The sequence below is a fragment of the Lithobates pipiens genome, unplaced genomic scaffold (assembly GCF_037356315.1).
Source record: "Lithobates pipiens isolate NorthernLeopardFrog02 unplaced genomic scaffold, aLitPip1_a1.2 Scaffold_18, whole genome shotgun sequence".
Lineage (NCBI taxonomy): Eukaryota > Metazoa > Chordata > Amphibia > Anura > Ranidae > Lithobates > Lithobates pipiens.
The window spans coordinates 242098978-242112722 of record NW_027507758.1 but is presented as its reverse complement, the minus strand read 5'-3'; the positions used below and the strand labels follow the sequence as shown (position 1 = coordinate 242112722).

The 13745-nt window shown below is 39.4% G+C and overlaps 1 protein-coding gene across 1 annotated transcript in view; it reads right to left on the bottom strand.

Annotated features, from left to right (window-relative positions):
* NMBR (neuromedin B receptor) overlaps positions 1 to 13745 on the bottom strand; it is a 513059-nt gene that overhangs the window by 16550 nt on the left and 482764 nt on the right. The window contains exon 2 of the mRNA XM_077486740.1: positions 10359 to 10707. Within this exon, the coding sequence (XP_077342866.1) occupies positions 10359 to 10707 (349 nt within the window). The remainder of the gene's footprint in view (positions 1 to 10358; positions 10708 to 13745) is intronic.

Below are 13745 nucleotides of genomic sequence, written 5' to 3'. Positions count from 1 at the left end.
GATCTCAAAGCGAGTGAGAAAGAGGACCTGGTGGATGGAGAGTGTGATGAGTCTGAAGCATTATGGGTGGAACTGCATACAGATGTGCGCAGTTCAAAGTTAATCATTGGAGTTTGTTATAGACCACCCAGTGTTAATGAGGAGGTGAAGACTAATAATGGGGGATTTTAACTACCCAGAAATTGACTGGGGTAATGGCACTGCTGGGACAGTTAAAGGGCAAAAATGTATAAACCTATTACAGGACAATTCTATGGTCCAGTTTATTGAGGCCCCAACTAGAAATGATGCTCTGTTGGACCTGGTAATCTCAAACCATGCAGAACGTATTACTAATGTTCAGATAAAGGAACATCTGGGTAGCAGTGACCATAACATGATTTCATTTGAGGTTAGCTGTAAGCAAAAATCACATACAGGAAAGATAAAAACACTTAATTTCAAGAGAGCTAATTTTCCAAGGATGAGGGCTGCTCTCGAGGACCTAGACTGGGAGAGAATATTGGCATCAATTGGCACAGAACAGAAATGGGAATTCTTCAAAAAGACTGTTTGTGATCTCACTGCAAAGTATATTCCCATGGGCAATAAGTTTAAAAGGCTAAAAATAAAACTGATGTGGCTCACGGCCAAAGTTAAAAAAGCTATAAACTATAAAAAAAAGAGCTTTTAAAAAATATAAAAATGAAGGAACGCTGTTGTCATTTAAATGTTACAAATAATATAACAGAATATGTAAAAAAGGAAATCAAGGATGCAAACATTCAAAATGAAAGACAGATTGCAAAAGATAGTAGGACAAACCTCAAAAAATTCTTCATATATATTAATAGTAAAAAGGTCAAGTCTGAGCATGTAGGCTCTTTACAAAATAATCTGGAGTGGGTGACTGGGGACAAAGAGAAGGTTAACGTATTAAATATTTTCTTCAGCTCTGTGTATACAAAGGAGCATGGGGGATCTCATGTCCATAATGGGGGTGGTAGTGACCCAGCCCCAAATCCACAATGGCTCAAAAGTGATATGGTCCAGAAATATTTGGACAGAATAAAGGTGGATAAAGCACCTGGACCTGATGGCATCCACCCACGGATCCTAAAAGAATTGAGCTCTGTAATTTCAAAGCCATTGTATCTAATTTTTAGGGACACATTAATGACAGGAATAGTACCACTGGATTGGCGCAGGGCCAATGTGGTGCCTTTTTTTAAAAAGGGAACAAAGTCTTTAACATCTAACTATAGACCCGTTAGTTTAACTTCTATAGTTGGGAAGATACTGGAGGGATTAATAAAATACCACATAGACGAGTTCTTGCAGGAAAAAAATATTTTAAGCAACAGACAGCATGGATTCATGAAAGTCAGAAGTTGGCAGACAAACCTGATTTCTTTTTATGAGGTGGTAAGTAAAACCTTGGACAGAGGGGTGGCGGTGGACGTGGTATACTTGGATTTTGCAAAAGCGTTCGATACAGTTCCACACACGTGTAAGGTAAAGTCTACAGGTTTGGAAATATTAGTTTGTAAATGGACAGAAAACTGGCTAAAAGACAGAATTCAGAGAGTAGTGGTTAATGATTCTTACTCTGAATGGTCTAAGGTTATCAGTGGTGTACCCCAAGGTTCAGTGCTGGGACCCTTACTTTTTAATATCTTTATAAATGATATTGGGTCTGGGATCAAAAGTAACATTTCCGTCTTTGCAGATGACACCAAGCCATGCAGTGGAATAACGTCCTTATGCCGCATACACACGTATCAGACTATCCAGCGGACTTAGTCTGGCGGACAAACCACCGGACTGTCCACTGGACCTTCCGAACGAGCTACCTGCCCACACATGACAATTTTCCGCCGGACTATCTGCCGTATCGCCGGACTATCCACCGTACTTTTGAAATGAACGGACTTACCCACACACACAGAGGAAAGTCCGTTCATTTTGAGCGTGGCTCCAGGTAGCCGGGACCAGCGTCGTTGGCCCCGTCACCTGGTATGGACTTAAAGGGGAATCCCTACGCCAAAAAAACAGCATGGGGGTTCCCCCCAGGTCCATATCAGACCCTTATCCGAGCACGCTATCCGGCCTGCCAGGAAAGGGGGTGGGGACGAGCAAGTGCCCCCCCTCCTGAGCCATACCAGGCCACGTGCCCTCCACATTGGGGGGGTGCCTTGAAAAGCACCTTGCCCCCATGTTGATGAGGACAAGGGCCTCTTCCCGACAACCCTGGCCATTGGTTGTCAGGGTCTGCGGGCGGGGGGCTTATCAGAATCCGTGAGCCCCTTTAATAAGGGGGCCCCCAGATCCCGGCCCCCCACCATATGTGAATGAGTATGGGGTACAATGTACCCCTACCCATTCACCTGTGAAAAAAATGTAAAAAAACACAACACACAAGGGTTAAATTAGTTTATTGCACAGCCCCGGGGGTCTTCTTGCCGGACTCCTCCGCTATCTTCTGCTCTTTTACTAGCTGTTTTACTAGCGGAGGAGCCCAGCTTTCTAATTCGCCGCCGCCCTCTTCTTCCGACTTCGGGGGTCTTGTCCCCTCTTCGGTTCTTCTTGCCGAGCCACCGCACCTTCTTCTAGCTCTTTTACAAGCGGTGGCCCGGTTTTCTGTCGCCGCTGTCTTCTGGCCTTCTGTTCTTCTCTTCTCTTCTTCTCTTCTTGAGCTGTTGCCTTGTCGCTGTCTCTGGTCACAATGACAGGGACACGGCGTACGGCGACTTATATAGGGACATCGCCTGATGATGTCCCCACCCATTATGATGTCACAGTCCCAGAGGATGCTGGGATTGTATTTTTTGTGGTTGAACTGGATGGACTTGTGTCTTTTTTCAACCCGACTAACTATGTAACATAGTTCTGGTAGCAGAATTTTTATTTCCTTGGTTATCATGTGGGCGGCACAGTGGTGTAGTGGGTAGCACTTTCGCCTAGCAGTAAGAAGGGTCGCTGGTTCGAATCCCAACCAGGACACTACCTGCCTGGAGTTTGCATGTTCTCCCTGTGCCTGTGTGGGTTTCCTCCGGGTACTCCAGCCTCCTCCCACACTCTAAAGACATGGTGGTAGGTTAATTGGATCCTGTCTAAATTGTCCCTAGTATGTATTAATGTGAGTTAGGGACCTTAGATTGTAAGCTATATAATAATAATATCATTATACTGACACATGGTTCCAATATGTAGTATAAGACTTTAGATGCTATTTGAGGTCATCTTATATTAACCAGGTCTAGTTTGGTTTCATCCTTTCTTATACAACGTATGTCATCTTTTGAGTAGTTAGATCTAGGCTAAAATACTGTTGTTTTAGTTAAACTATCTTTAGTTTATGCTGGATCTACAACTCAACATTATTACCATATAAGTGTTCTTTTCTTTTGCTGCCACTATATGTACTTACGTATGCTAATTGTTAAAATGCAATAAACAAATTTGACAAAGAAAGAAAGGTTACATGATGGGAGATTAAGCTTTGCTCCCAAGCAATGTCCTATTTCTGTAATGAATATGAGAAAATTGGATTGAGGGCTCTCACCCTGGAAATACTCTGGAAACAGATACTGGATAGCATATACGTGCCTCATTAGTTCAAACTTTATTTTATTTCTAAATGTTAAAATTCAAAACTAAAGGCATTTCCCCTTCATGTACTGTTGTATATCCAAATCAAGAATGGCGCTGTCCCCACCTATACAGTTCCACTAGGGTGCATCTAATAATAAAAGTATTGAATCCACTCCGGGCGTTGCTGCTCTTTCTGAAATCCACTAGGTGGCAGATAAATCTATAAAGTACAAAGCAAGAGAGAGCTCACACAGCCCCAGTGCATTAACGTTTATTAAATCTAATAAATAAATAAAAAGCCAAGTATCACACTCACAAGTTGCCGATATTGTTATGACATTGAAATCAAGAGCCTCCACGGATGCCTCATCTCCCGATTTCCTGCTAACTATAATGGCTTGCAGCAGGGATAACCAGGCATTCAGTTCGCCTGCTTGTTATGGATACACTATCCCTCTCTCCGTGTGTCACACGCACGGACCAGCCGGCTGTGAATGACATCACTCGCGGCCAGGGGGAGGATCTCTCGCCGTGCGTGCTGACTCCTAGGCTGTGTATCGGACTGTTTCCATGACTACATGTTTCGGAGGCTTGGCCTCCTTCTTCAGGTGACGCCCTGATGTCTGTTTGTGATTTAAATATGCAAGTGCCCTCCCAACCCTCCTCGCTAGCGCCAATTACAGGGAGCTTCTAATCGGGGGGAGGGAACATGCCCAGAAGCACATCTATCAAACAGAAAGGACAATATGGAAACAACAAACACATATTTGCAAATGGTCTAAGATATACTTTGCAATAATGATTATTAATTGAAAATAAGACTTTGCATTTATATATATATATATATATATATATGTATATGTATATATATGTATATGCCATACTAAAGTAATAAAAATAAAAATAAAAATAAAATAAAATAAAATAAAAAAGCACATTACAGGACATCCCCAAAAATAAACATACATATATATGATGATGGTAATACGAAAACTAGCAGATATATGACAAATATAATTACAATATAAAGGGTACATTTTCTGTATATCATATACCCTTTTTAATATACTTTTTTTTTAAACGGTCAATTACTAAAGATTGATATAAAAAAATAATTAAAAGAAATATAGTAAAAAATTCATTATAGAGGTCAATGTAAAATTAATTTCTAAAAATATTAATTATTCATATGAAGAGAAAAAAAATAAAAGATTTTAACTAATTATATATGCATGCTTACATACACATTATCCATACAGAGCAGGAAATCAGGAGATGAGGCAGCCATGGAGGCTCTTGATTTCAATGTCATAACAATATCGGCAACTTGTGAGTGCGATACTTGGCTTTTTATTAATTTATTAGATTTAATAAACGTTAATGCACTAGGGCTGGTGTGCGCTCTCTCTTGCTTTTCACCTTCATGTACTGCCCAGTTGTACCCTGTATTTATGTCTATCAGTTATTTGTCCATCCCACTTCTGCAGTCCAAACTTCCATAGTCCAAATTCTAATTAGGTGATATTTAATCAGCCAAAATACAGGACATTTTCACCCCCGTCCTACCCAGGCAAATTTACAGCTTTCAGCACTGTCATGTTTTAATTGATTTAATTTAATTCATGCAACACTGTACCCAAATTCATTTTTTATCTCTTTTTTTTTTTTGACACAGATAGAACTTTCTTTTGGTGGTATTTAACCACTTCAGCCCAGAAGAATTTACCCCCTTCCTGACCAGAGCACCTTTTGCGATACGGCACTGTATCAATTTAATTAGAAGTTGCGCAGTCATGCGATGTTGCACACAAACAAAATGTATGTCCTTTTTCTCCCACAAAAGCGACAATTAAAAAAAAAAAAGCATTTTTTTTTGTTTTTGCTATAATAAATATCCCCCAAAAATATATATATATAAAAAAAAAATCCTTTCCCAGTTTGGGCCGATACATATCCTTCTACATATTTTTAGTAAAAAATAAAAATCGCAATAAGCGTATATTGATTGGTTTGTGCAAAAATCATTGCAGCGGACTCTTTGGACATTTTTCTGGAACTAGTGACATTTATACAGCGATCAGTGCTATTAAGATGCACTGATTACTGTGCAAATGACACTGGCAGGCAAGGGATTAAACACTAAGGGGTAAGCAAGGGATTACGTGTGCCCCAGGGAGTGATTTAAACTGTAGGGGGATGGGCTCACTACAACATGATAGAGATCATTGCTCCTGATGACAGGGAGCAGTAGATCCCTGTCATGTTGCTAGGCAGAACTGAGAAATTCCTTGCTTACATCTCCCTGTTCTGCAGCTCCATGTCACAATCGTTGGCCCCCGGTGGACATTGAGTCCGTCCATCAGAGTACATGTCTTAAAGGGGATGTACAGGTGCGCCCATTTGTGCAGCCGTGCCCTTGTGCCAACGTACATCGTCATGCGCTGGTTGGCAAGCAGTTAATTACCACTGTTTTTAGGGTTTTTTTGCTAAGTAAATGAAAAAAATACATTTTTCTTTGTTTCTGTTATCCAATTTTGCAAATAAATAATCTCTCTTAATAAGTTTAGGCCAAAATATATTCTGCTACATTTCTTTGGTAAAAAAAACTCAAAACAGTGTATATTGTTTAGTCTGTAGGAAACTATGTATAGATATTTGAACATCGATCAGTCCTGATGTACTGATGGCCTTACTGACGGCCTTTCTCATTTCTTGAAGCCCTAAAATGCCATGACAGTACAAATAACCCCCCCCCCCATGACCCCTTTTTTGGAAAGTAGACAATCCAAGGTATTTAGTAAGAGACATGGCAAGCTTTTTGAAGTTTTCAAATTTTTTTCACAATTGTTTTGTGCGTACTGTCACCAGTGCAGTACAGTATCATCATTTAACTGGTATGATGGTGATTTAGGACACTGACTGGTGACAGTGTGTACATTTTTTTAACTTTTTTTTTAATTACAATTTTTTTTTTGCATACTGTTACCAGTGCAATACAGTGTTACCATATCTTACCAATGAGGTTTTTTTTTTTGATTGTTGAAAACAGTTATAATAACTATTATAAGCAGTCCATTTTTATGCATGTCATTCATTTATCCAGTGTGTACTATTGAGAAGCTTTGATTGGCCACAGCTATCACATGGTACAGATGCACTGTGATTGCCCCTGTCTGTACCATGTATGTGATCACTGTGATCAACCACAGAAATCAACACAATAGTACACAATAAATGGCTATGAATGGAAACTATTCTTTGTTTACAACTCTCATGTGATCTATTGTGATTGGTCACAGTGATTGCATAGTACCAGCAGCAGCCTTCAGGATAGAGGAAGACTCTACTAACAGAAGGGATGTCCCTTGTACTGACTTTTCTGTTTTTGTCTGCACTTTGCTTTAAAAAAATGTGGTATGTCCCCTTAGCTCCAAGCAAAATATATATAGTTGCAAAAGTGTGAGATGCCATAATGTTGTGTTGACACTTGCCTGTATGCAGTTTAGCACTAGATGGGCATTTTAGGAGTGAGTAAACACATGGCATCTCCTATTAAAGAAACAACACAGTGCTCATGGGTAGTGACTTTATTCCAGAGGGTAGTGTGTGTGTGTATATATATATATAAAAAAAATGTAACCACAAAGCTTCCTCTAACCAGATTAAAGTGGTTGTAAACCTAGTTAGACCACTTTTACCTACAGGTAAGCCTATAATAAAACTTACACAGTTTAGGAGATATTCACTGTATATACTTGCGCTGACATCATTGGGGCATGCGCACTGAAGAAATGGCCTGCTCGTGCGCATGCGCCAGAGTGATGTCGTTGCGGCTCCAGCCAATCACAGCACTGAAGCAGGCGAACCCGGAAATATCTCCAGGAGACATGTCACGGCGATAGTCTCCCTATCACATGGGCTTCAAATGGAGACTACAAGTGGTTGTTCAAGTGCGCATTGCACAGGCATGGTCCACTGCTGCTGCTGTTGGACCATGTTACTCCACCCTGAGAAATGCCAAGCAGCCTTGAATGCATATAATGTAGGAAGTAGGTAGCTGCAAAAAATAAAATAAAAAATAAAATATGGAAGTTGTTTATACTACACAGTAGTGCATTGAATTCAATGTACGAATAGCTACTACAGGCATACCCCACTTTTAAGTAAACAATGGGGTTTATTTACTAAAGATGGAAAGTGCAAAACCAGGCTCACTTCTGCATAGAAACCAATAAGCTTCCAACCCCAGCTTGTTCAATTAAGCTTTGGTAATAAAACCTGGAAGCTAATTGGCTTCTGTGCAGAAGTGAGCCGGATTTTGCACTTTACAACTTTAGTAAATAAACCCCATTGTGTACTTACAAGTGAGGTATGCCTGTATAATGATTCTCTATTTAGTAATTCATACTGAAGTTATGGTATACAGATAAGAAAAGAATATCACTTTATTCTATTTTAGGTAATTTTAAAGAAAAAGAACAAGTGAGGAAAAACAAATAAGAATATAATAGTGAATGGTTGACATTGAAATACATAAATTCTATTAAGCAAATATTTTAACTTTTGTTGAGCAATTTGCTCAGAATGTTCTCTTTTAATATAATATAATGGCCCCATAACATTTAAAACACAAAATTAAGATAGGGTTGAGTAACAAATACAGCATTTCTTTCTGTATGTTCAACAAGATATAATACGTGTGCTAATTTTCATGCAGATAGTTATATAGTTAGTAAGGTTGAATAAAGACACCAGTCCATCCAGTTCAACCTGAGTGAGGTGTCTAGAACTCTCCCTATCCCTGTATATTGCACAGCACACACTCACATCAGTTCCTTACCCTCAAGGAGCCCACAATCCAAGGTCCTCATTCATATACTAGGGCCAATTTTGGACAGAAGCCAATTAACCTACCTGCATGTCTTTGGAGTGCAGGAGGAAACCGGAGATCCAGAGGAAACCCACACAGGCACAGAGAGAACATGCAAACTCCAGGCAGGTAGTGTTGTGGTTGAGATTTGAATCAGTGACCCTTTTTACTGCTAGGTGAGAGTGCTAACCACTACACCACTGTGCCGCCCAATATGTAAGATGTGTAAGTGTACACCAAAGTAGAATGGAATAATGAAAATAATGGCATTTTACATTCTCTAAAATATTTGTCATCTATTATAAGCACAATAAGATGTTTAGTAACAGCAGTTGTGTCCACTAATTCTAAGTATGAAAATAGAAGCATCTACAGTGTTTAAAACGGGCCTATTATACAAAAATAAGGTAATAGCCAAAAGAATATCCATTCATAGGTTCAGTTGCATGTGCTGTAGAAAAGAGGCCAAAAATAATTTTCATATAATACAACTAGCGGGAAAGAGGGCTAATATTAGCCAGTTAAGCATTCCCAGCTGAGTACACACCCACATACGTAGCTGCTGGGACCTTCTGTTGATTTGGCAGCAGATGTCACAAATTGTCCAGGCAGGTTACTATATTTACTTATTTCAGCAACAACAGTTGTTTTTGCTAGGTGCCTGTTAAACTGTTAAAAAAAAACGGTACATTTTAGTTAGATTACAGCTATTTTGCTTAGACAGGATCTGCCCTATAGCTTATCTCCTGGCACATATTAACTACATTCCCACCCTACCTCCCACCCCTCTAATCTTGCACTTTTTTCTTACCTTTTTATGCAAGATATACTTACCTGAACCAATCAAGGGGGTGGTGGGGAGTCTAAGCCAGCACTGCAGATGTGCTATGCTGATCAATTACTGATAGTCTTCTTGCACCAGTGTGACTGCTGCAAACTACTTTTCTGCATTCTGAGAGGACCCCTCCACTGAACATCCAAATATTAAGTGTCTATGCCATGCAGGCAGTGACATGGACATCTGAAGAAGGGCCCCACTGCCTGGAGCATCACATGACCATAGCTTTAAGTGAGTATAAAGGGCATTTTAATTTATTAAATTTTTTTTGGGAGTGCAAGTGATCAGAGGGGAGTAGAGGTGGCACACAGGAGAAACAAGAGATCAGGTTCAAAAGTCATTTTTTAGACTACTATCCAAAAGAGTTGGAGCTTTGCCCAGTCAGAAGTGCCCAGCATAAGAAAAGCTTAGCATTCAGGCAAATCAGAAGACACTGAAAATTGTTGCAGGTATCTATTTCTGGATGTCTTCATCTCATACCTGTCAGCATCTTTCAGCATTTTTAAAGTGAGAGAGTCACTTTATCAAACCAGAATGTATAAAAAAATGTAGTGTATTTTTTAAAATAAAAGCCCTCTCTATTTAACCCCTGACCCCCTTTAACCCCTGACCAACCTCTTGCTTCTCTTATTGGCCCTGACTTCCTTCTTCATTTCCCTGACCACCTTAGTTAGTTTTTGTTATTGAAGTGTAAAAACAAAATTACAAAATTTAACTTTTCACTTTGTATCGGACACATAATTTTGACAAACAGTATGAGGTTATTATAAATAGTTATTATACTAGTTTTATAAATTATTTACGCAACATTCCAGCAACAGCCAGGATTCACACACTTTTCCAATATAATCTAATTGTAAAATACATGAAAGTTGTATAAATATTGTATGAAAATATTTATGAATAGACCCCTATAAATTATTGAAAAATTAATAGGACAGCTGTCTAAAAAGGAACATGGTTTTGGAGCTCAGTTGGTTAATATTGGCTGATTTGATGCACAGCTGCTGTATTGGAAGCAAAAAATGATGGTGGTACCATGTTACATATCTCTATTATATAAAAAAAAGTACTCACCTGCCTCTTAGAATGCTCACTGTATTCCCCAGGAATGTTGTGAGCACTCTTAATTAAAGTCCTTGCAATGTGATAGTAGTAAATACTGATAATAGTAAGTGGAACAAGATAGTAAACCAAAAAAATTAGCACTGCATGGATCTTAGGATGCATCTCATCATTTTGTGGGTATGGGATACAAGCTGTGAAGCTGACATTGTCTGACCCATTGATGTGTGCCACTTCAGAAAACACAGCTTCAGGGACTGCCAAAAGCATTGAAATAATCCAGATGGCTGCAGCTTTTAAACATGTCCACAGAACAGCACTCGATGTTTGGATATCCATTGGATTTACAATAGCCTTGTATCTGCAGAAAAATAAAAAATAAACATATATTATACCAGGTATTAGAATGATCAGAGTCATCTACATAGGCAGGTGTCTATTTTTAATAACTGAAAGTGCTGAACTGATTCAACAGGCAGTAAGCATGGCTATAATTTCAGACAAAATGGTATTTAATGGATACTCTGAAACTACTGATTGAATTGAGTGGATTTGTTACCAGAAAGAAATATGGGGGGTTATTCACTAATTGCAAATCCACTTTGCACTACAAGTGCACTTAGAAGTGCAGTCGCTGTAAATTTGATGGGTAGATCTGAAATGAGGGGAAGCTCTGCATATTTTATCATCCAATCATGTGCAAGCTAAAATGCTGTTTTTTATTTTCCTTGCACGTCCCCCTCAGATTTACAGTGACTGCACTTCCAAGTGCACTTGCAGTGCATTTGTAGTGCAAAGTGGATTTGCCTTTCGTAAATAACCCCCATGATGTATGTTTAGTCATTACTACAGAAAACTACTCTTTTATTAACATGATTTAAAAATAACAATTATTTATCCAACTGAAACAGGTATTGAAATTTTATTTTATTTTGATTTCTAAAATGAAAGCTGAACTACAGGAATTCAGCCACTTTGTAAAAGGGGAAGGTACACTATGAGTTAAGTCCGAGGAGCTGCCCGACATCTTCTGGGCTTATCCCTATTATTTACATTTGACAGGATTATTGCTCTGCCAGAGAGACAGAGAAACAGAAAATCTCAGAGAAACTATGGCCACCCCTCCTCTCTGCGGTCCATTCACAGAAGCCTTTGTATTTTGTGAATGTGATCCCCTGTTCAAGATGCAGAGCTCAGAAAGATCTTCGTCGCTCTTCCAGAACTATAGCGATAGCTATAAAGCCAATGGTAGAGAAAAGACTGCGCTACACCAAAAAATATATACTAAAGAAGCTGCTAACACTCAAACAAAGTCAATAATGAAAAGCGAACCAAACAATGTAGCCCTAATGTGAACGAAAAAAAGATACAATCATACATCTATCAAAGTGTAATATAAATATATAATGTGAACATAACAACGAAAACCAATGTGCGAATGCATGTAATGCATACAACCCTACACGCTAATAGTCCATAGAGTCTTGAAAATGAAGAGAAATCTTCTTATCCAAGTGACACCAAGCAATAAGAACAGAGCAACACAACTTGTCTGTAGACACTCTCAGCAGTGCTTTAAAAGATAAATGAGAAAAGACTCTTACCGACTGTGATGGACATACATGTCATATGACAGTGACTCAGAATGGCTCGTAATCCAATGGGGGCTGAGGTTGGTGTTGTACCCAGGAGGAAGTCGGTTCAATCTGGTGGGGGATCCCCAAACCTAGATTCCAAGGCTCCATGGACCGTTCACGCAAAGGGTAGCTATAATTCCAAAGTAGTTCCTCATGAACCCCAAAAAAGCATGCAGACAGCAAAAACCGGAAAAAGAAGGAGGGCTGCAAATAGTGCAGGTCAAACCAGGAGAATTATTAAAATAATGTCATTAAAGACAAATGGCAGAATAAAAGTGATCACAAAAGAGAATATAAAAGCAATGTGGGGTGCAGTAAATGCTATGTTGACACATTTCGACACTAAAAGGTCTTCAACTGGGGCAAATTTCTGACCCCCACATTGCTACCGAATAGATACATTTCCCATAAAATAATCCCGCCCCCAAGGGTGGGGCTAACACACGAAAAAAAACATTACAGATTGCACACATTTATAAATATATGAATCAAAGAGTTAAACGTGTCTTAATATTAGAAAAAAATAATTGAATTATAATAAACTCAAATGCTTGTATTAGATTAAAAAAGTTATTTCTATCCAATTTAAAATGGAGATCGAGCGTCCTGGAGTGCGCCCCAAGCCTCATTTCAAACTGTATCATGTGATGCAGCTCGACCTATAAAAGAAGGTTAAGGTGGTAGTAATGGATGCGCATAGAGATGTCCTAATTAGCCCAATAACAGGTGGAGACAATGTGTGTACCTATACGAAAAACATGCCCCATTCTTTTGGAAAGTATGTCGGTGTCATCACTCACCACACAGACACACAACCACACTCTTGCGACATGCGTCCAAGCATGGTGATCACGTGGTGCCCGAACATGCTGTCACATGTTCATGGTCACATGATGTTCCTCCTCTAGGGATATGATGTTCGATCACATGACATGGCTCCCCAAAAGACATATGACAACCATAATGTACGTGGTTACATTGGCCCCATAAACAAAGTCATGTGATGGGAGGTCACATGACAGTCTCCGTTTTCATCCTACAAACCTAAAGAGGGCCCTAATTGCGGATAGGCATAGTCACAGCATCATCATAAAAAATGCACTACATAAGAAATCTGGAATACCATTAATTATGGGTAGAACTAATGCTATATTAAATTGATATTTAATTAATACATAGCCCCCATGAAGGCCCCAACTGCTGTCCGAACATCTCCAAAGAGGCAGCGGGCACCAGGAGAGGTCGATCATGCGACCTCAAAGAAGGAAAGCGTAATAAAAATATATATATATATATATTTTTCTCTTTCCTTCTCCTTTCCCTTTCCTTACCCCTTTTTTCCCCCTTTTCCCTTAAATAAATGTATGGATATGGGTGGATAGAAACCCAACCCAAAAACAAATAAATGCAGAATGGAACAGAATGAAAAATTGTCAACACTAAGCCCAGTTGAGAAAACAATGTATATCCCAGTCCACATTCATGCCATAGAGCGAGTAGCACCTGAGCTCATATATCCAGAAAGTCTCAAGTCGTGACACGCCCCGAAGGCATGAATCACCCCTCCAATGTGGAACAAATCAATCTACAATCTGGAACTGGGCCCTACCAGTGGGGTCTTCCCTGTGATGTTCCAGATAACGAGACGAGACAAGTGTGTTTGGGACATCTTTTTTCATTTTTGGCAAGTGTTTATTAACCCTAATGGAAAAATTCCTAATGGTGCGGCCCACATATTGTTTCTTACATGGGCACATGATGA